Here is a 23,655-nt window from a genome sequence, read left to right as displayed (position 1 = left end):
CCTCGATTGAATCTGCCTCCACCATACCCTCAGGCAGATTTTAATCACTCGCTGTGTGAAAACGTTTTTCCTCATGCCATCATTGCCCTTTTGCCATTTATCTTAAATCTATGCCCCTTTGTTCTCAATACTTCCACCAATGGGAACAGTTTATCTCTATCTATTCTGTCCAGACCCCTCATAATTTTGAATACTTCTATCAAATTTCCTCTCAGTCTTCTCTCCTCTTCTTTAGGTATTGGTATATATAGGTACGTAAAAAGGAAATATTTGGCTATGACAAATGTAGGCCCATTACAGGCAGAGTCAGGAGAATTATAATAGGGAGTAGAGAAATGGCAGGGAAGTTAAATTATTACTTTGTGTCTGCCTTCATTGAGGAAGATACAAGAAATCTCCCAGAATTAGATCCACAGGACTAGGGGGAATGAGGAAATGAAGGCAATGAGTATTAGTAAGAAGATTGTATTAGAGAAATTAATGGGACTGAAGGTTGAAAAGTCCCCGGGACCTGATATTCTACATCTGAATGTTGAAAAATGTGCTTTAATTTTGCTAACCAACTTCCTGTGGGGGACTTCATCAAAACCCTTCTGAAAATCCAAGTATACTACGTCCACGGACTCCCCTTTAACAATTCTATTAGTAACGTCCTCAAAAAAACTCCAACTCCAACAGGTTCGTCAAACGTTGATTTCCCATTCATAAATCCATGTTGATGGTGTCCAATCAGATCATTATTATCCAAGTGTTGTTATGATATGGCAGGTGGTATTTGTCAGGTTGACCAAATCCCAAAGGGAAACCTGGCCAGGCTATCGCAATGATTTTGCAATTTGTATTTATTACAAGAAGTTATCTACACTGAAGTCAGAAGTAAAGAGTCCACTACCACCTTTGGAGATTTTAAAGATTAAAACATTTATTAACAAGAGAAAAGAAAAAAATTAACACAAACAAGATTCCCATTACACAGTTAAACTTAGTCTTATAACAGTTCCCAAAAGATTTCTACTTAACTAGACTCCCAACTACTTTTCAGGCAACAGTCCAAATAGACTCTTAATCTATAAACCATCTAGCAATATTACCACAAGCATCCACTATTGCTATAAGGGAAGTATTTCACAGTTTTTTTCTCTCTCTCTCTCTCTCTCTCTCTCTCTCACTCGACAAAAAAACTCCAAGGCTTTTAACAAAATCTTGCACTCGAAACCTTGCACTCTGGAACAAACCAGGACTTCTCTGGAGTGGCTAGAGGCTGTTTTTTCACAGGTCTATTTCAAACAGTCCACCCCTCAAGATCTTACAGGGCCACTCCCCATGCAGTTTTCCATCTTTCTTTCAATATATTTTCTCCCTTTTGATCTGTAAACCCCATTGTTTCACCCTTGCTTTGGAAGTTACTTTTCCCAGAATATAAAAATCTTTCATGTTGTCCTTATGGCTAGCACTTTCAGGAAAAATAACTTTGCTTTATTTATCTTGCCAATTGTAAAATATGCCCCTTTGAAAATCAAACAACCTGTTAACTTACCTACAAATGCAATTCCTTTCACACTGTATCTGTTGAGACTTCATCTTAGCTTACCCATCTCCATTTCAAAATGCCTGTTTTACCCTTAATCCCTTTGATGATTCAAACCTTGCAGTCTGACCATCTTTGGTTTAATTAAATTAGTCTCACATGCACGCACAAACATACCCATAAGCGTGCTTCAATATCCCACAGTAATATTAGGAAAAAAAAGTTATTTCCTTTATAATGTCCATTTATCACATCCTTTTATAGCAGATTCCAGCATTTTCCCCACTACTGGTGCAAGGCTAATAGGCCTGCAGTTCCCTGCTTTCTCTCTCCATCCCTTCTTAAATAGTGGGGTGACATTTGCTACCTTCCAATCTGCAGGAATCTTTACAGAATTTATAGAATTTTGGAAGATAATCACCAATGCCCATAGCTACCTCTTTCAACACTCTGGGATGTAGAATGTCAGGTCCTGAGGACTTATTAACCTTCAGTCCCATTAATTCCTCCAATACTACCTTCTTACTAATACTAATTTCCTTCATTTCCCCATTCTTCCTAGTATTCAGCTCTCTAATTCTGGGAGATTTCTTGCTTCTTCCTCAGTGAAGACAAACACAAAGTAATTATTTAGCCATTTCTCTACACCCCATTATAATTCTCCTGACTCTGCCTGTAATGGACCCACATTTCCTTCGCCAAACGTTTCTTTTTTGCATACCTATGGAAGAGAAGGCTGAGAGGAGATTTAATTCAAATTTGTGAGTAGATAGAGAGAAACTGTTCTCACTGGTGGAAGTACTGGGAATAAGAGGGCACAGACTTAAGGTAATTGGCAAAAGAAGCAATGATATGAGGAAAAACATTTTCACACAGCGAGTGATTAAGATCTGCCTGAGGGTGTGGTGGAAGCAGATTCAATCGAAGCAGTCAGGAGGGAATGGATTGTTTACTAAAAAGGAAGAATGTGCAGTGCTCTGGGAAGAAGATGGAGTGCACTCGGTAAATTGCTCCTAATGAGAGCCAGTGCAGACATGATGGCCCAAAAGGCAGCCTCCTGTGCTGTACCAATTCTATGATTCAGTGCGATGCTGAGTGTTGCCAGCATTTTCCACTTTTATTTCAGATTTCCAGCATCTGCAGTATTTTGCTTTTGTATGAGCTTTCTTCATGTCCACTTCAATTGGCAGATCAGGTTCAAAATCACCTCTCTGTAGTATCTCTGACAATGCAATGAAGTGTCAGCTAAGATTGTGTGTTGAACTCCTGGAGGGAGGCTTGAATCTGCAACGAAAAACAGAGAATGTTGGAAATACTCAGCAGATCAAGCAATACCTGTAGTGAGAGAAACAGAGTAAACATCATTGACCTGAAGCATGAACAATGTTTTTGTAACATATGTTTTAAGCACACAAATTGTGCAAAAGTTCTAAAGTGGGGACCTTTAATTCCACCCATATCAAATCCTTATGTACATTTGTGGAAAAGCTTAACTCACAAGAACACAAGAAATATAAACAGGAATTGGCCATTCAGCCCACTGAGTCTACTCCACCATTCAATACGATCATGACTGATCTTGGGCTGCAGCTCCATTTTCCTGCCCACTCCCCATATCCCCTAATTCCCTGAGACACCAAAACTCTGCCTATCCCAGCTTTAAATGTATTCAACGATGGAGCATCCACTCATAGAAATGAACTATTTAAAATGGACAACTGTGGCCCAATGCTTCAGACGCATCAGGAATCCATGGAGAGCTCAACTCCTGGTCTCAAATCAGCTGGGTTGCAGAGCAGTGGGAACAGGGATGCCTTATGTTCAACAAAAGCAACGGTTAATGGGACACCTATTGCTAAGCCTCTCAAATGGGTGAGCTGGTATACCTGACCATCCAGACCATGGAAGGGTATCTTCCTCGCCTTGGGGCTTCTCAGGCTCTGTGAGATTCTGTGCTGTCCCCTTTGATCTCTAGCAGCTGTATACAGCGCCAATTCTCCTCACCAGTTCTCTGGACACTGTCCATTCTCTAGACACAGTCAGAGGCTTCAGCTGCTCTATTCGTGGCATTTTCCACTATCACGCTGCAGCCCAAGGACCCCTGCTTCTTTAGCCAGCTCCTCATGGTCTCTGGCCCCTCCACACACCTTCCCTGCCAACCCCACCCCGCCAGCCTGTCAAAGACAACGCTCACTGCACAGAGGACTCACAGGACTGACCAGTTCCCTTGCCCAATGGTCTCTCCACCATTTCCACCTACCGGTGGAGGCCTGCTACATTTCTTCATCCACAGATGCTGCTTGACCTGCCAAGTATTTCTAAAGCTATCTGTTTTTATTTTAGATTTCCAGCGTCTGCAGTATTTTGCTTTTACACCTGCACTGTCTGAATCTAAGGCAAGACTGCTAGTATTGCATCACACTGATACTTGTCCTACAAATCTGCCCTAAAGGAAATTGGCTTCTATTGGTTAACTTTTTACAGCTCCTTCTATGTTTTACACCATAACATGTTTGTTATAACTGCAACACCAGTTAATAAATCTTACAAAAACCTGCAGCAAGAAATATTGAAAGCATATATTCACTAAAGGTTGAGTTTGATTGTTGTTGGGGGAATTGTTCAGGATTGCTTGAAATCAACAGAGTTGACATAAATAGAAAATGCCATTTTAGTTTTGTTCAACAAGCTAATATTACACATTTTTCTTGCATCCTACAGAGATAATAGACATCTGGTACTGATCACTAGGTAATAATGTAGCAATGGAGCTTTGATGTTGTGCAGAACAAAGCTCAACTACATTATGATAGTCATCTGAGCCCCCTGATTTGATTGCTGGTTTGAAGTCATTTCCTGTGGTAATTTATAATGTGCAACAGTATGTTGTGTTTTAGTATTCCATATAAAATGTCAAGACTTGCATATTTGGAGTGACACTCATTTTGGCTTAAAAGTACAAACTATTTTAATAAGTCATTCTGGGGAAAAAAGATCCATTTGTTTGAATGGACTTGCAACCTGTCTCATTCTTGGTGATCGTAAATCTCATTCACAACATTTCCTTGGTGCTGACAACCCTGTTGCCACATGCTATATTCCCAGTCATCAGGCAGAGCAGCCTTGTAAAAATTAAATGCCTCCCCACGAGCAAGGAGGGAAATAGCTTAAGGCAAGGCTGTTCTTGGGCACCTGCCTGAAGCTCACTTGTACAGCATTAGAGGCCCTGAAAAAAGGTGGGTCTGAGATAGATGACACAAGGATGAAGCAAAACAATTTTTATTGAAAAAAATTGAATCTTGATAAGTAGAAAAACAATTCAGCATGCAGGTTCAAACTATTGCATTTTTTTATGCATCAGTATACATGTAGGACCTGCAAAATAAACTTATGCAAACCTCATTTGAGTTATGCACTGTTGCTTGATGTTGTTGGTCAGCTCAACACACCTGGGTTCCAATTTTAGCTCCCTACCCTTCCAGAATTTGGGCTGGGGGGGATAGAGTTGCAGTTTGGGGGGGCGGGGGGGGGTCACACTTACCCACTATTATCGCTGAAATTTTATCCCCACTCCGACTTTAAATTGGGATGATTGTTATACAGATGAAGGTTGTATGTGATCACTAATTCTGTACCCCACATATGCTTCCAATTACAACTCTCATCTGTCACTGTCATCCTGTAACGGCTCTGCCTCGTTGCACAGAGCTATGTTTTGATTTGCCCCCCTGTGAAATGACAAAAGTATGCTGTTTAGCTGTAACCTCATTGCAGTGTGAGCACCATGCTACCCTTTTCCATGCATCCCAGCTTAGGGACATGGCATAGCAACACCTAGCATCGGCCAAGTGTGAGAGCCCAACCATTGAGATTGAATGCTTAGCTGGCAATTATCTGCCATTAAACTTGTCTTCCAGAAACCTTATGCCTAGTCAGAAATTGGCAAGAATGTGTTAGTTGTAGGTGCTGCCAAGAAGATTAGACCAAGTACCTGTGATGAAGATCCTGGCATACGATGCTATCTATGCATGAATCAAATGGAATTCTTCCTTGGAACAGTAGGTAATTGCATGTTCTGCAGGTGCACTGAGGTCAAAGAGTAACTGTCCCGCCCTTCTCCTCAGCTTCTCCGGCTGTGGAGATATGGTGAAGCCTATCTATCGCTCTGTTCTGCTCAGTGAAGCAGTGTTACCTTCAGATATTGTTTTGGTTGCTGTTTACATGAAGTACAATGTGAGTGCTTTCCCCCATTGATACAGGCCCTGGCTAATTTAAGTGAGTCTGACGCATTCAAATGTTCTTTAAATTCATCTCACAGGCTGTCCGCCAATTCCTTTATTAAATCAATATTTCTACAAAGACTTCACTTAAGACCAAATGATAAACCTAATGGCATTGAATTTCCTCCTTGAATGCAATCCAGAAGTCAAACTCCAAAATATAACCAATGTTGTACCCGTTTTACCAATTCCAAGTTACATCCAAATACCCTCCCAGCCTCATTGAATGCTTAAAATGGACATAAATCAGCATAAAACATTTGAAACCACAGAATTGTATGTCTTCTTTGAGTGCTAAAATTGGAAGTTCAACTTGTTTAACCATCATTCAGGCGCAGCATGTTGAAGAATAGTTTTCAATGTTTAGTGATATTTCTACTTTGTCATAAAATGCAGCAAAATAAACAGGAAATACAAAACTACGAAGCAGTTTTTTTTTATTCATTCACAGGATGTGGGCTTCGCTGGCTATGCAACTATTTATTGCCCATCCATAGTTGCCCTTGAGAAGGTGGCAGTGAGCTGCCTTCTTAAACTGCTGCAGTCTTTATGGTATGGGTACACCAACAGTGCTGTTAGGAAACAAGTTCCAGGATTTTGACCTAGCAAAAGTGAAGGAATGGTGATATATTTCCAAGTCAGGATGGTGAGTGAGTTGGAGGGGAAATTGCAGGTGGCGGTGTTCCCAACTATCTGCTGCCCTTCCTTCCAGGTGGTAGTGATTGTGGGTTTGGAAGGTGCTGTCTAAGGAGCCTTAGTGAATTCTTGCAGTGCATCTTGTAGATGGTACACACTGGTGCTACTGTGAGTCAGTAGTGGAGGGAGTGAATGTTTGTGTATGTGGTGTCAATCAAGCAGGCTGCTTTGACCTGGGTGGTGTCCAGCTTCTTGAGTGTTGTGGGAACTGCAATTATCCAGGCAAGTGGGGAGTATTCTATCACATTCCTGACTTGTGGCCTTGTAGATGGTGGACAGGCTTTGGGGAGTCGGGACGCGAGTTACTCATCACATGATTCCTAGCCCCTGACCTGCTCTTGTAGCTACAGTATTTATGTGGCTAGTCCAGTTCATTTCTAGTCAATGGTAACCCCCAGGATGTTGATAATGGGAGATTCAGTGAAGGTAATGCCATTGAACATCAAGGGGTGATGGTTGGATTCTCTCTTGTTGGAGATGGTTATTGCCTGGCACTTGTGTGGTGTGAATGTTTACTAGTCACTTGTCAGCCCAGGTCTTGCTGCATTTGGACATGGATTGCCTCAGTTTCTGAGGAATCACGAATGGTACTGAACATTGTGCAATCATCAGCGAACATCCCCTTTTCTGACCTTATGATGGAAGGAAGGTCATTGATGAAGCAGCTGAAGATGGTTGGGCCTAGGACACTACCCTGAGGATGCCTGCATTGATGTCCTAGAGCTGAGATGACTGGCCTCCAACAACCACAACCATCTTCCTTTGTGCTAGATATGACTCCTGCCAGCAGAGAGTTTTCACTCTGATTCCCATTGACTCCAGTTTTGCTAAGGGTCCTTGATGCCACACTTGGTCAAGTGCTGCCTTGATGTCAAGAGCAGCCATTTTCACTCACCTCAGGATTTCAGCTCTTTTGTCCATGTTTGAACCAAGACTGTAACAAGGTCAGGTGCCAAGTGGCCCTGGTGGAACCCAAACTGGGCATCTGAGCAAGTGCTGCTTGATGACCCCTTCCATTACTTTACTGATGATGGAGAGTAGACTGATGAGACGGTAATTGGCCAGGTTGGATTTGTCCTGCTTTTTGTGTACAGCACATACCCAGCAATTTTCCACATAGCCAGGTGGACGCCAGTGTTGTAGCTGCACTGGAACAGCTTGGCTAGGGGCACAGCAAGTTCTGGAACACAAGTCTTCAGTACTATTGCCGGAATGTTGTTGGGGTCCATAGCCTTTGCAGTATCCGGTGCCTTCAGCCTTTTCTTGATACCATGTGGGGTGAATCGAATTGGCTGAAGAATGGCATCTGTAATGCTGGGGGCCTCCAGAGGAGGCTGAGATGGATCATCCACTCGGCACTTCTGGCTGAAGATTGTTGTAAATGCTTATCTGCAAGGTATGACTGCAAGAGGATGAGGCTGTTGCTGGACTAGTCTGTGAGACAGCTCTCCCAATTTTGGCACTAGGCCCCCAGATGTTAGTAAGGAGGACTTTGCAGAGTCGACCAGGCTGCGATTGCCATTGTCGTTTCCAGTGCCTAGGTTGATGCCAGGTGGTCAGGTGTCTTTGTAGCGGTTTGTTACAACTGAGTGGCTTGCTCGGCCATTTAATAGTCACATGTAGGCCAGATTAGGTAAGGACAACAGATTTCATTCCCGAAAGAGACATTAGTGAACCAGATGGGTTTTTACAACAATCGACACTGGCTTCACCGTTGGACTTTTAATTCCAGACGTTTATTGAATTCAAATTCTACCATCTGCCGTGGCGGGGTTCGACCCCAGGTCCCCAGAACATTACCCTGGATTTCTGGATTACTAGTCCAGCAACAATACCATGACGCCATCGCCTCTCTGTGAGGATAAATTTAAAATAAGCATACCAAAAAAAATTGAAATGAAAGGATCAGAAAAGTAGCTTTATTTCCTGCTACACCTGAAAACTTGGTTGAGTCTCTCGCCTGTGGGAGTCAGGGTGTGGCCAATTCTGTGGCTGACTGTTTATTCAGACAGAATTTCAATGAACAGGCATAAACAATCAAGGAGTCTTTGACGTGTTGTAGTTGTGCATGAGTACCTCATTTATGCTCAAAATTCTGCAATCTTTTAGACAATGTCTTTTGGTATGTTGGGGTGCAAATACCTAGAAATCCTGAGGCATCCTTCTCTTTTGACTAACTGTGTGCATGTATTACGAGCCTGCAAGCAGCCAGCTCTAGGCTGCATCTTGATTACTCAACTGCAGAATACTGATTTTGAAATATTTTTGCATTTTATGCTTGAATGTATTTTTAGTCTGCAAGAAATCGGGCCCTGTTTGCAGTAAATATGACAACGAGTTGGTATATTCCAAATCATCAAGTCTGATAACTTTCAGAATAGAATAATGATGAACATGGCATAATCATAGCAAATTTAAGGAAGGATTTTTCGGGTAAATTCTGTATCTGATGTAAGTATTTAGAGAACAGAAATACTGCACAGTTGAAGTGCTATGGTTGCTGTTTCTACATTCAAAGCATTGTATAATGCAAGTTTTTTTGCACAGCAACAAAGATGGTGTCTTACTGTTTGTTGAGGAAAAGTAGAATAATTGTAGACTCTTAACTGGTAATCCAGTTTAATCTGCACTGCACAACTAGTGATTTAAGCTAAATTTTATTTACTCTTTCATGGGATTTGGGCTTGGCTGGCTCAGCTAGCATTTGTTATCCATTCAAATGCTGGCATAGCAAGCGATGTCCACATGCCATGAAAGAATTTTAAAACAGAAAAAAATCTAGTTTAAATTACAGGTTGCGCTGTATATTGCTATCTTGTCTATGATATTGCCTCTGAATGAATTTATTTGTAAATAACCCAGGGTGGCAGTTTAGCCTGTATAACGTGGGAGCTGACTGTGATATTTTCTATTTGCTTGACGTAGTAATACTATATTTATTCCAGTAAGTCATTTATCAAGGTCAGCACTGATTGTTGAACCAGGTCTACACTGAATTCAAACAGCAGTGTATAAAAGACACAGCATTCAGGTTGTAAGTAATAATTTCTATAAGTGTGTTTGACACTGAGCTGCTTGCAGAAGAGAGGCTGAACTGACCCAGACACTTGCAGGGATGCTAGATAAATACACAGGGAGAAAGGAATAGCAGCTTGTGCTAATACAGTTAGATGAAGATGGGTGAGAGATTTGGAGCACTGTTAAAGACCAGGTGGGTTGAATAACCTGTTTCTGTGCTGTACATGTTATGTAATGATAAAGCTAATGTGATGGCAGCTTAGGTTGATTCCTTCTTTATTGCAATGTATAGACTCAACCAGTAATAAACTAGTATGGTACAGTTTTAGTTTCAAACCTGTTGTTTTTCAACGTACTGAGGAAAAGCTATCAAGCAGTTTATCAGTTGTGTTTGGATAATAAATTTTCTCACCATTTTGAGCATTCTATGCCTTATTCATATTTTTTGACTTCTATCACTTAGACTTCAACTTACCTCCAAACTTATTCTTCTATTTTTGTGGATACCTTTTGCACTATAATGTAATGCCAGATGTCCCCAATCCCTCTTTTTTGATAAATAGGCTGCTTTCTTTATACTGTTTCCATATATTAAATATTAGTAACTTGAGTTACTGCCTCCAATCATCTTTGTATATCCTGGCTTACACTGAATCTTGGATTTCTGAATTTTCAACTGATCCACTGGAGGCATTTTTTTGAGGTGGGGGATGTTTAACAATTAATTTATTGTACCAAAGCTCAAAAAATGGTATTTACAGGTGAAACAAAAAGACTGGTACTTCGTGGAATGGTCAGTTTCTTAAAACTGAGAGGAACATCCCAAATTTAGGCTGTGTATTTTCCAAGAATATCTCCACCTTTTTCTCTTTCTCTCAAGTGCTAAGGAAAGCAAGCTCCAACAACTCATCGACACCAACACCCATCTAGGACCCTCCACCCCTGCCTGTCCCTCCGTCCCCACCCCATCTTCCAATCCCAGCCCCAGCTGTGTATTCACTATACTCCCTGACCTTCCCCTCTCCGATGCTGAACGTTCAGTGCTCAGCAAAGGACTTAGTTTCATACCCCTACGCCCTCACCTTAATGAATTTCGGGCTCGGCACAATGCTGAACTCTTCTTCCGCCGTCTTCGTCTCCGGGCTCACTTCTTTAGGCAGGAGTCCTCTCCCCGTTCAACGGATCCTTTCACCCACCTCCTATATTCTCCCTCCACCTGGACCCCTCCCTCTGGATTCTTACCTTCTCTTGATCTTTTCATTGAGAACTGTCGGCGCGACATTAGTCGTCTCAATTTCTCTGCTCCTCTCACCCATTCTAATCTCTCTCTCTCTGAATTTACTGCACTCCATTCTCTCAGGTCCAACTCTGACACGTCATCAAACCCGCTGACAAGGGTGGTGCTGTTGTGTGGCGCACTGACCTCTACCTCGCGGTGGCTGAGCGTCAACTCGCAGACACTTCCTCCTACCTCTCCCTGGACCATGACCCCACCACTGAACATAAAGCCATTGTTTCCAGGACTGTCACTGACCTCATCTCCTCTGGGGATCTTCCTCCCACAGCTTCCAACCTGATAGTCGCCCAACCTCGGACGGCCCACTTCTACCTCCTATCCAAAATCCACAAACAGAACTGTCCCGGTAGACCGATTGTGTCAGCTTGCTCCTGCCCCACAGAACTCATTTCTCGTTATCTTGACTCCCTTCTCTCTCCCCTTGTCCAGTCCCTTCCCACCTACACTGTGATTCCTCTGACACCTTACGTCACATCAACAATTTCCAGTTCCCTGGCCCCAACCGCTTCCTCTTCACATGAACGTCCAATCCCTCTACACCTCCATCCCCCACCAGAATGGTCTGAGGGCCCTTAGCTTCTTCCTCGAATACAGGCCCGAACAATCCCCATCCACCACTACTCTCCTCCGTCTCGCTGAACTTGTTCTCACACTGAACAATTTCTCCTTCAACTCCTCTCACTTCCTCCAAATAAAAGGTGTGGCTATGGGTACCCGCATGGGGCCCCAGCTATGCCTGTCTCTTTATGGGGTATGTGGAACATTCCTTGTTCCAGTCCTACTCTGGCCCTCTTCCACAACTCTTTCTCCGGTACATCGATGATTACTTCGGTGCTGCTTCGTGCTCTCATCGGGACTTGGAAAAGTTTATTAATTTTGCTTCCAATCTCCACCCCTCCATCATTTTCACGTGGTCCATCTGTGACACTTCCCTTCCCTTCCTTGACCTCGCTGTCTCAATCTCTGGTGATAGACTGTCCACCAATATCCATTACAAGCCTACCGACTCCCACAGCTACCTTGACTACAGCTCCTCACACTCCGCTTCCTGTAAGGACTCCATCCCATTCTCTCAGTTCCTTCGCCTCCGTCGCATCTGTTCCGATGATGCTACCTTCAAGAACAGTTCCTCTGACATGTCCTCCTCCTTCCTTAACCAAGGTTTTCCACCCACGATCGTTGACAGGGCCCTCAACCGTGTCCGGCCCATCTCCTGTGCATCCGCCCTCACGCCTTCTCCTCCCTCCCAGAAACATGATAGGGTCCCCCTTGTCGTCACTTATCACCCCACCAGCCTCTGCATTCAAAGGATCATCCTCCGCCATTTCCGCCAACTCCAGCATGATGCCACCACCAAACACATCTTCCCTTCACCCCCCCGGCGGCATTCTGTAGGGATCATTCCCTCCAGGACACCCTGGTCCACTCCTCCATCACCCCCTACTCCTCAACCCCCACCTATGGCACCACCCCATGCCCACGCAAAAGATGTAACACCTGCCCCTTCACTTCCTCTCTCCTCACCGTCCAAGGGCCCAAACACTCCTTTCAAGTGAAGCAACATTTCACTTGCATTTCCCCCAACTTAGTCTACTGCATTCATTGCTCCCAATGCGGTCTCCTCTATATTGGAGAGACCAAACGTAAACTGGGCGACCGCTTTGCAGAACACCTGCGGTCTGTCCGCAAGAATGACCCAAACCTCCCTGTCGCTTGCCATTTCAACACTCCACCCTGCTCTCTTGCCCAGATGTCTTTCCTTGGCTTGCTGCATTGTTCCAGTGAAGCCCAACGCAAACTGGAGGAACAACACCTCATCTTCCGACTAGGCTCTTTACAGCCTTCCGGACTGAATAATGAATTCAACAACTTTAGGTCTTGACCTCCCTCCTCCATCCCCACCCCCTTTCTGTTTCTTCCCCCTTCCTTTTGTTTTTTTCCAATAAATTATATAGATTTTTCTTTTTCCCACCTATTTCCATTATTTTTAAATATTTTTAAGTCTTTTATGCTCCCCCCACCCCCACTAGAGCTATACCTTGAGTGCCCTACCATCCATTCTTAATTAGCACATTCGTTTAGATATATATCACCAACTTCAACACCTATGTCTTGTTTTGTTCTGTTTTCTGTGACATCTTTTGATGATCTGCTTCTATCACTACTTGCTTGTCCCTACAACCACACCCCCCTCCACTTCTCTCCCCCCACCCAACCCACCCCCCCCTACACACACACACACACACACACACACACACACACACACACACACACACACACACACCTTAAACCAGCTTATATTTCACCCCTTCCTTGGATTCACCTAGTTCTGTTGAAGGGTCATGAGGACTCAAAACGTCAACTCTTTTCTTCTCCGCCGATGCTGCCAGACCTGCTGAGTTTTTCCAGGTAATTCTGTTTTTGTTTCAGCATGTTACTAGGCAGCCAAAGTCTTGTGGGGCACATCAGTACCAAGATATAGCTCAAACTTGACTGAACAAGGAAACAGCCTATCAGATGGGGAAGCTGACTGTTGCAGCTCCAGATTAACCATTGAACATGTATTATAATAACCTACAGGATTCTACAACCAGTCTTGAGTTCAAAATACAATCTAACTGCTTCGTAGACTGTAGGACATTGGTTCTCTCCAGAACAGGAGCAGTCATTTTCATTTCTTGCTCAGAAAAAGCATTCAAATTGTCCAATGGTTCAAATTTGGTAACTTCAATAAACAACTCAGAAATACAATATGAAGCCAACACCTAAAATACACATCAGAGCAACAATTGAAGTCTACTTGATCAAAAGGGAGCATTGCACATCATAATGTTCAGCCATTATGCAAAATAACTGGTGATTGTGGTTTGTTTTCTATGAACAACATATTTGTCATTAACTATTTAACACAGAGAAAAGTCCCACTGGCAGTGCAGATAGTATAGCTGTCAGCCTGTCCTCATCAAATACAGGCACAATTGGACACCATGGTCATAGTGAGAGCTTGATCTTCTGCATCTGCTCATTGGGCTCACTAGTCTGTACCTCTTCCTCACTCCTTAACTTCAGCTGTTTTCATGTTGGTGAGCAATCCAGACACTTATCAATACTGACAGTGGATTCACAAGCTATGTATGTCATCAGTAGCAACAGACAACTAGTGTGGCTCCAAAGCTGGCTGCTTCAATGGGCTGACGGTGCCCAAGTCAGATCATATATCAAATGCAGCTGCCTCCTCTGCTGGTGGAGTGAACTTTGTGCCAAAACCAATTGCTTTGAATTCATCCTGTAATAAGTGGATCAAGCGAAATGTTCGCAGGCCATCCAATGAAAGTGGGATGCCAGCATCAAGAAGACCAATAACTTTTAGCACCAAATGTTCCTCCTTGTGCTATTTTGTATGATAAATCATATCAACTCCCAGTGGTTAGACCATAGACTTGTTTAGCTTCATTGCACTCAGATGCAGATACTTCACTGGAGCTATGCATTTCTCAATTCTCCAGGCTGTTTTTTAGCTTTGCAATGCCAGGCTTCAAGTCAAAGTGCCTGAACCATTCCTCAGAAAGAGCATACCTGTCATCTTCTCTTTGTTACTTCCAAAAAAACATTAGGGACTTTTGGAGATCCCAATCATCAGTTGCTTCTCTTCCTCCACAATCATGAAGTGCAAACAGTGAGGGCAATTTGCTGCTTGACTTTTTTTTTGCATCTGAGCATTTTTTTTCATTGACGAAAGCCAATGTTCCACTTGAGTAAAGCTTGTACAAAAAAAGCTAATTTCATCAGATCACTGAGATTGGAACAAAGTAACATTTCATTACACCCAGTTATCAACATTTTTGTGAGAATATCATCTGTGTCCTAAAGTGCAGACCTGCTTTTGATTGTGTGGCAATATTTTGAAGAGGTTGATCCACAATGTAGAAATAGGGCTGATTCCAAATGTTTCAGCAAATTGCCTCTTCCGCCAAAACAGGTTTGTGCACCCATGCCATGGAACCAACTGTGGGTCAGCCTCTGCTGGCTGCAAGGCTCTGCCTGGCCTCAAATCTATCGTTCAATATCATTTTCGAGAGATACTGAAACCAAGACTATTAGACATCTGTTTGACAATTAGGTTCACAGCTACTCTCAGGTTTTCAATTACATTTGCTTGTCTGTCCAAATTGAACGTGAATAAGGTCTAAGCAGCAAGATGTAAAGCTATGCTTCCTTTGAAACACATTTGAGTTGTCCTTTTTGCATCCAAGCTGAAATGAAGATTCCTGTGTCTTGCAGAAATAGCCAGTATAAACTAATATAAAATGAATAGATGATAACACTTCATTTCTTTCGCGTTTATTTTCAATGTGTGGAAGCAAAAACCAATAAGTTGCCATCATTTTAAAATTTGGCCATATCTTAATGTGATTTTCTTTGCATTTTCTGGTTACCTTGCATTTTGACACAAACTGCACCCTAATAAATATGTACAAATTTAAATTTTGCTGTCTTAATAGTGCACACAGGTGTGGCCAGCAGCAGAGGCCATGAAGTTATGCTGTGATTGATAGCGGGCTTTACCTCGCTCACGTGGATGGAATGCCATTAATTTGAATCCTTTTTCCCCAGGCTTTGTACCAATGACCCCAGATTTATCCCAGGCTCTGAAGAAGTGAAGTTAACCTGAGGTCTCCATGTGTATCATCTTCTTCCAGTTTGACCCGCGTTCAGTTTCTGCTTACAGGTATTCTAAGTCAAATCTCCTATGTTGCAAGCCCACAAGCCTTGAATTTGGGGTGCTCAATCTGCAGGCTTTGGTTCACATGCAGCTTCAATTCCTGGCAGTTCAGCCCTTGAGGACCAACATAGTCAGATTTGCACTTTTTTTCCTATTTGATGGATTGTTTTGTTTGAACTTGGAGGGTTTTCTTTTCAAATGCTGTATCTTCCTTTCTGGTAAAACCTAGTAACAGTTATTCTGATTATCAGTAACTTGAGATACATGCAAATTAGTGGGAAAATTGATTTAATTTTTAATTGAGACCTCCCCCAAGGCTCCATGGTCTGGCCCTTGCGCAATCCACGAAGGACAAAATGTTTAGGTGCCTTGCGGAATTTTAGGGCCAACCAGTTTAAAGTTAGGCCTGAAGCATGAGACAACGATGCATTCTTTCAACTTTGCTGTTGAATAAAGTCACAGGTGATTCAGTTACAAAATAAATTATGATTCAATTTATCATCCATTTTCATAAATACTCTTGTATCCCAATATTCCTATCTTCAATTATGTTTTAGTTGATGGTCCCAGAAGAATTCAGAGCACACTATTACTTATGGAGTTCCCCAACGATTCATCCTTGGCCCCCTCCTATTGCTGCTCCTTTGTGACGTCATCCGAAAATACAACAGCATGTTCCCATGTGTAGTGATGACACTCAGTTTTACTTCACACTGGGTGGAATCATCCAGGATTTGCACCAAGTGCGGCAGCGAGCGTGAAAAAAGACGTTTTACCCACAGCCGCAATGGTGGATTTTCGCAATGTATCATCTCCTTCCTGCCTCATAAATTATGCATTCACAGGAAACGAGCCACATCTCTGGCAGGCGGCCTCTGATTTTCCTGCCAATCTATTATCTTGTCGCCTCCTCACTCCGGGTGCCATATTTAATCTGCAGCCGTGTGCACAGTTCTCGACGCCTGCAGCCCAGTACTGCCAAAAGCCAAAAAGAGTGCAGCCCCCCAATTCAGGGATGCCTTTTGGACACCGCAGAGGATCACCGTGATGTCCTCCACCCCCCACTCTGGCCACAGGAGGCCAATCAGACTCGCCACTCCGGCTTGGGAGGCGGTGGCCGAGCTGGTCAGTGCCAACGCTGCACACGAGATCGGCCTTTCAGTGCAGAAAAATGATGAATGATCTTATCCATGTCACCAGGGTAAGTCAGCCATCTCATCACTCTCAACTTGCACACTCAAGCCCATCACACAATCACTGGCATCTCATTAGGTGCCAGCTCAAAGGACATCACCATTCACTCTCTCTCACACACCCTCACATCCCCATCTGACTTCAGTTCCTCTGAAGATCATGTCCTCATCCCATCCAAGGCTCCACTCAGCAAACACACATGCCTGGCATCCTTCTCATTTGGCCTGGCATATGCCTTGCTCACACGCTCTTCATCTGTCTTTTATGGAGGACAAGATCACGCACGATCAATGGGAGTGGTTCCAGACTTGGGGGTGGAATGCCGGACATCAGGTTCCTCACTCCATTCGAGAGTCAAGCGCTGGGGCTGATTGGAGACGACGTGGACCATTCCTGCGGTGAAGGTGAGGTCGGCAGCAAGCATCCACATGAGGATCCCTAACCACAACATCCCTCTGTCGACGCTACTCTGGGTCCACTGTTCTGTGTGTAACACGGCTGCCAAGCACTAATAATCTCCACTTTGTCTCCTAGGCACACCTGCCATGTCGCCCTCAGGTAACCTTGACCCTGGCTCCAGTACGTCCGCCTTCACTCTAAAGTGATAGCGCCAGCATGCCAACGCACTGAGGTCAAAACTGGCAGGATGGCGGAAGGTTAAGAAGATGTAATTGCACATGTGGGCACAGGTTTTAATCGCTTGTAAATGTTCACTATTTTGAATAAACTCCCAAGAATGTCTCCTTGTCTATGGCTCCTTGTTATGATGACCAGTGTTTTTGTCATTCAGATGTGAAACCTTGGTCCCTGCACAAGATAAAGGCAAGTGTCTCAGTCTAGGGCTTCTTCCCTGTGCAGTGTGTAACCTTCAGAGCAAAGTGATGGTCCGACTGCTCACTCGCTGGACCCATTAGTGATGCCTGCGTGTCATTGCTGCCAGAATGTCATGGGCAGGTGGTACAGAGTCCCGTCATTCTCTCTGTGTGCTCTCAGCACCTTTTGAGGTGGGGATGGCAACCCCCCCCCCCAATCTCTTCAACATCTGTGTCTAGTGGCAGTGTGATCCTGAAGGGGACAGGTGTTGAAGGCTGCCAAAGGATCTGATGCACTTAAAGTTTCATGGCTGCGTCTCTACGATATGACCCTGATCACAGAGCGCAAATGAGCTGCACTCAACCAGACAGGAATCAGATGTTCACAGAAGCAATGTGAAGTTCTGTGGAGTGCCCTCACTGCATGTTGTCGTCATCCTCCTGGAATCGAGTGACTATTTGGGCCTCCGCTGCATCTCCATGACATGAGCCTGTGTATTGAGAATATGTGCACTGCCATCAGCCACACAGGAGTCAAACATTCATAGATGCAGGTGAGGATGTCAGGACTGGTTTCACTGCATCTCGTCGTCATCTTCCACGAATCTTGTGGCTATTAGGGACTCATGAGCGCGCCTGCCTCATCTGGCCAGTGTGATAGGCTTATTACCGGCATCCTCGCCTTCGAGGATCTCGTCACCCTCATCTCCTTTGATGTCATCCTCATCAAAGGAGACATGCAGCGCTTCTATCTCCACCTCAGCCATATCCTCCCCCCGTTGCAGTGCCAGGTTGTGTAGCGCGCAACAAGCCACAATGATGCAGAACATCCCCCCGCCGCGTCTCTCTTGCAGTGCTCCACCAGACCTGTCGAGGCACCGGAAACTCATTTTCAATATGCGTATTGTCTGCTCCATCAAAGTCCGAGTTGTGGCATGAGCTTCGTTCACTGCCTCTCTGCTGCAGTCTAAAGCTACCGCACAGGCGTCATCAAGTCAAGTCCTCTGTGGGTAGCCCTTGTCGCCAAGGAGCCAACCCTGCAGCCTCTGTTGACCCTGGAAGATGTCAGGGATCTGAGACCTGCGAAGGATGTAAGAGTTGTGGATGCACCCTGGTGGATCACCTGTAGGATGTGTTTGTTGGGGTCACAGACCAGTTGAATGTTCCCTGAATGGAAGCCCTTGCAGTTGACGTAGTTGGCTGCTGTTGCCACTGAGATCTAAGCGCCATGTAGTGCCGGCAATGCCACCCCGCACCTATGGAAAACCACAGAATGCCACAAATCCCATCACTCTTGTTTCTGGTTTGCCTGATCCCAGTCGAAATGTAAAGTTCTGTGCCTTTGCGAAAGTGGTGTCCATGACCTCCTGGATGCACTTGTGGGTGGAGGCTTGAAAGATCCCGCACAGGTCACCTGTGGAGCCCTGGAAGGAGCCCCAGGTGTTAAAAATTGAGTGCTGCAGCCACTTTCACAGTTGCTGGCAGCGGATACCCTCCATGTCCCCGTGGTGCCAAATCCTGCAGCAGGTGGCATTAGTGACCAACTGGTTTCTAAGACATGTGCCGCCTTCTGTGACTGGTTCTCAGCCATCTGCTGGAAGAACAAGTGCCGTCTATAGACCCTGGGTCTAGCAAGGGACGTACATGCGACGGATCTGCTGAGGATCTTCAGCTGCATGCTCAGGAGGCTTTGCCACACTGTCATCTTGAGGGTGCTCCTCCTCCTCCATCACATTCTCCTCCCCTGCTCCCTTTAAGCCATGAAACATACTGCTGGATCACCAGGCTTCATGATCTGGATGTTCTCCTCCTGCAGGATCGAAGAGACACGTGGGTTAGCATATGCTTCTCTTGGTTAAGGCTCAAGGTCCCTTCACGCATGCCAGAAGTACTGGCCACCACTTGGATGACCAGTGTGTAGTGCACTTCATGGCTGTCCGAAACCCCACCCACCTCCAGCCCACTCCACTTGACTGATTGGCAGCAGTTTCAGCCACTGGTCTGCATGCTGTGCTCTCAGCTCATAACAAACATATGAAATAGGAGCAGAAGTAGGCCATTCGGCCCCTCGGGCCTGCTGTGCCACTCACTAAGATCATGGCTGATCTGTTTGTGTTTCAAATGTAGATTGGGACAGTGGTAGTGTAAAGGGCAGAGAGGGTCAAGGGTTCCTAGATTGTGTTCAGGAGAATTTTCTACAGCAGTATGTGTCTAGTCCAGTAAGAAAGGATGCAGTTGGACCTGTTTCTTGGAAATGAGATTGGCCAAGTAGATCAAATATCAATGGGGGGATCATTTAGGAGACAGTGATCATTATATGATAAGGTTTAGGATGATGTGAAAAGGATAATGTGCAATCCAATAGTTAACTAGGGGAGAGCCGACTTCAATAGGACAAGAATGGAGCTGGGCCGGATAGACTGGAACCAAGGGTTGGCAAGAAAAACTGTAGCTGAACAGTGGGCTACCTTCAAAGAAGAAATGGTTCGGGTACAGTCAAGGTATATTCCCTCAAAAGGGAAAGGTAGGGCAAACAAATCCAGAGCTCCCTGAATGATAAAAGGAGATAAAAATTAAGATAAAGAAAAAGTCTGCTTATGACAGGTGTTAGGTCGAAAAACAATTGAGAATCAATCTGAATACTGAAGGTTCAGAGAGAGGTGAAGAAGCAAAGAGGTATTATGAGAAAAGACTTGCAGCTATCATAAAGGGGAATCTCAAAAATCTTCTATCAACACAAAAATAATAAGAGGGTGGTAAAAGGAGAAGTAGGGCTGTTTAGGGATCAAAAAGGGGATTTATACATGGAGGCAGGGGACATGGCGGAGGTGTTAAATGATTACTTTGCATCTGTCATTACCAAGGAACCAGATGCTACCCAGGCCATGGTGACAGAGGAGGAAACTGTCGCTATAAGGGTTCAAAATTGATAAGGAGGAAGTGTTGGATAAACTATCAGTACATAAGGTTGGCAAGGCATTGGGACTGGATGAGATGCATCCAAGGATGTTGAAGGAAGTGAGAGAGTGGAAATTGCTGGGGTACTGGCCATAATCTTCCAGTCCTCCCTAGACTCAGGAAAGGTGCCAGAGGACTGGAGAATTGCAAATATTATGCCCTTGTTCAAAAACAGTTGTAAGATTAAGCCCAGCAATTACAAACCTGTCAGTTTAACTTCAGTGGTGGGGAAACTTCTAGAAACAATTATTCGGAATAGAATTAGTAGTCACGTGGACAATTGTGGGTTGATTAGTTAAGAGCCAGTATGGAGTTCGAAAGGGGAAATTGTGTTAACCAACTTGCTTGAATTTTTTGAAAAGCTAACAAAGGGTTGATGAGGGTAGTGCTGTTGATGTGGCTTGACTTTCAAAAGGCATTCAATACAATGCCACACAGACTTGTGAGAAAAGTTATAGCTCATGGAATAAAAGGGACAGCAACAACATGGATACAAAATTAGTTGGGTGATAGGAAACAGAGGGTGATGGTCAATGGATATATTTCAGGCTGGAGGAAAGTTTGTAGTGGAGTTCCCCCACAGGTCAGTATTGGAGCCCTTGCTTTTCCTGACAAATGTTAATGACCTCAATCTTGGTGTACAGGGGGCAATTTCAAAGTTTGCAAATGATACGAAACTTGACAGCATTGTGAGGAGGGCAGTGTAGAACTTCAAAAGGACACAGACAAGTTGGTGGAGTGGACAGATAGGTTGCAGATCAAGTTCAATGAGGAGAAGAGTGAGTTAATGGCATTTTGGTAGGAAGAACATGGAGAGACAATGTTTCAAGTCTCTGTGACATTTCTTCAAAGCCCTTTAAACTCTCTGCCTCTCCATCATTCTCTACACCTTTTTAAGATGCTGCTTAAAAAACCTACCTCCTAGACTAAAGCTTTTGACCAGCTTGTGCTCTGATCTCTGTGTGTGTCTCCGTGTGAAACTTTGTTTGAGAATCACTCCTATGAAGCACCTGGAGCCATTTTATTATGTCAAAGGAAATTTACAAATGCAAGTTATTTAAATCAGTGTCCTTCATGTGAGTCTTTTAAGATTGATGTAACAAGCATCATTCATCTTTAGTTTTTTAAAAATAAAAATATTTTTGTGTTTCAACTTGCAGCAAAGCGGCAATGTGCGATAGAAAGTATTAGGAGTTGATTGTGGTTGAAATGCAAGGCTATTTTTTCACAATTATTAAAGATAAAAAGTCATTATAGGACTTTTATTCTGGAATTTTCCTTTATCAAAATACTTTTCACTTCAGTTTCTTTTTTTTAAAAAGTATCTTTTTGTGTACAGGTAATAAGATGGCCAAGTCCATCATTTAATGGTTTTCTGCACAATGTCAATATAGCATTAAGCAAATCTAGGTCAGGCTGATCTCAGCAGAGCACTTTGGATCACTACATCAAACAACTGCTTCCTTTACTTGATCAACTTGACTTTCAATTTCCTCTATGGCCTCCCTTATCCTTTGTGCTCTCTCTGGATGAGATTCCACAATTGCCAGTTCTGCTGAGCTTGAGAAGTCTCTTTTTTTGTGCTGTGGACTTCAGACATAATTAAATCATGCTTGAAGCTCATTACGCTGAGGATGCTAGATGAGCAGAAAAATTGCAGTCACATCTATTTGAGCTGCTTCACACCCACATCCCAGTTCTGGGATTGAATTTTAACCCTTTCAACTCTGTCTCCTGATTTTCCTATTTCTATCTAATTATATGGCACATACAAAACAAGTGTATGACCTGTACATTGAACATTCTCCCCACATTTATATGGAATAACTTACCACCATACTACAAAAGGTATATTGCAGTTGAGCTCTATTCCCATACAGTATCAGGCTGTATGACCTTCAGCAAATTTAGTGAGGACGTTTGCCTTTCATTCTTTGGGACAAATTCAATTGGGAATTCTAGCAGTGATGAATTCAATGAAATAGCAGTTAAAGTTGTAAATTGGGAGTTTCAGTGTCTGCAATGTTCAATTCACATCACGTTTACAGTCATTGATTAGTGGTGGATTTGAATTTTTTTTCTGTCATTGCACTTGCTATGGACTCACCTGCAGGCTTAAATTTAGATTTTTATTTATAGAGGATGCATTGTACCTGTTAACCATTAGAAAGCCCCAAATTGATTTAATGTTACAGATTTAATGTTGTAATGTTCAGTAACGTATGTCCTTCAGTGATTTTGTGTTTACGTTTTTGAGCTTCTGTGGTGGATTATCTGTCATCCTCCTTCTCAACCTCTCTGCAACCTTCAATACAAACCGACCAAACCATCTCTCCAAAACCTCTCCTCCATGATCCAGCTTCATCCTCTCTTAACTGTTTGATCATAATCTGAACTTCTGCAACAATGGCTTCTCTTCCCACCCATTCAGTGACCACCAGGAATTCATCCTGGGCCCCGTCCATATCCCTATCCCTTGGCGAGACTGGACAGTCTACTCATTGTTATTTTTAACACTGTCTCTTGCCAGCTCAAGATGGCCACTGACACTTATCTGCGCATATGCACTTTTCCACACATGCACAGGAAACCTAAAGTTGAATCTTGCTGTCATTGGAAATGCACAAACTTAAATTGCCACTCAGAATTTGAGGTTAGATAAAACGTGATGTATAAATTTAGTATCCTCATTGAATTTGTTTAGAAATGGGTGCAGATTTTTTGGGTTTCGTGGAGTTTGAAGTCTCCAGCCTCTCTGTACATGCTTGTTTGAAATGAGTGTATGCTATAGATGAAGCTAAAGGAAATTACTTAGGTGAAAATAGGTATTGTATTTTGTCCAGAATAAAACAGCCCTTTTTCTGGTTTCAAAATCATTTTTTAAAAAAAAAAGGGAACTAAATGTCAAAGATAAATATCACACTGAGGTTGGGGGAAATGAGTAGAGTTCTGGTATACATCGCTTCATGGAGTGAAGTGGTACAGCTGCGCATTAACTGCATTGGCAGAAAACGCACCCAATTTTAGTTTTATTTTTGGATTGTGGGCGTGACTGCCAGAATTTATTGCCCATCCCTAATTGCCCTTGAAAAAGTGAGCTGACTTCTTGAACTGTGTAGTACATGTAGTGTAGGTACACCCAAAATGCC

At 43.5% G+C, this 23,655-nt stretch overlaps 1 protein-coding gene across 6 annotated transcripts in view; it reads left to right on the top strand.

The window, feature by feature from the left end:
* Positions 1–23,655, top strand: part of tango2 (transport and golgi organization 2 homolog (Drosophila)) — a 186,074-nt gene that overhangs the window by 90,103 nt on the left and 72,316 nt on the right. For 5 of the 6 annotated variants that reach the window (XM_041203176.1, XM_041203172.1, XM_041203173.1 and 2 more), the window contains one exon: positions 15,434–15,548. The exons of the other annotated variant lie outside the window; for it this stretch is intronic. In XM_041203176.1, the coding sequence (XP_041059110.1) occupies positions 15,499–15,548 (50 nt within the window). In that variant the 5' untranslated portion in view covers positions 15,434–15,498. The remainder of the gene's footprint in view (positions 1–15,433; positions 15,549–23,655) is intronic. 6 annotated transcript variants of the gene reach the window in all.

This window comes from Carcharodon carcharias, chromosome 13 (assembly GCF_017639515.1).
Source record: "Carcharodon carcharias isolate sCarCar2 chromosome 13, sCarCar2.pri, whole genome shotgun sequence".
Taxonomy (NCBI): Eukaryota; Metazoa; Chordata; class Chondrichthyes; order Lamniformes; family Lamnidae; genus Carcharodon; species Carcharodon carcharias.
The sequence above is the reverse complement of the archived record's forward strand: the minus strand, read 5'-3'. Positions and strand labels throughout refer to the sequence as shown.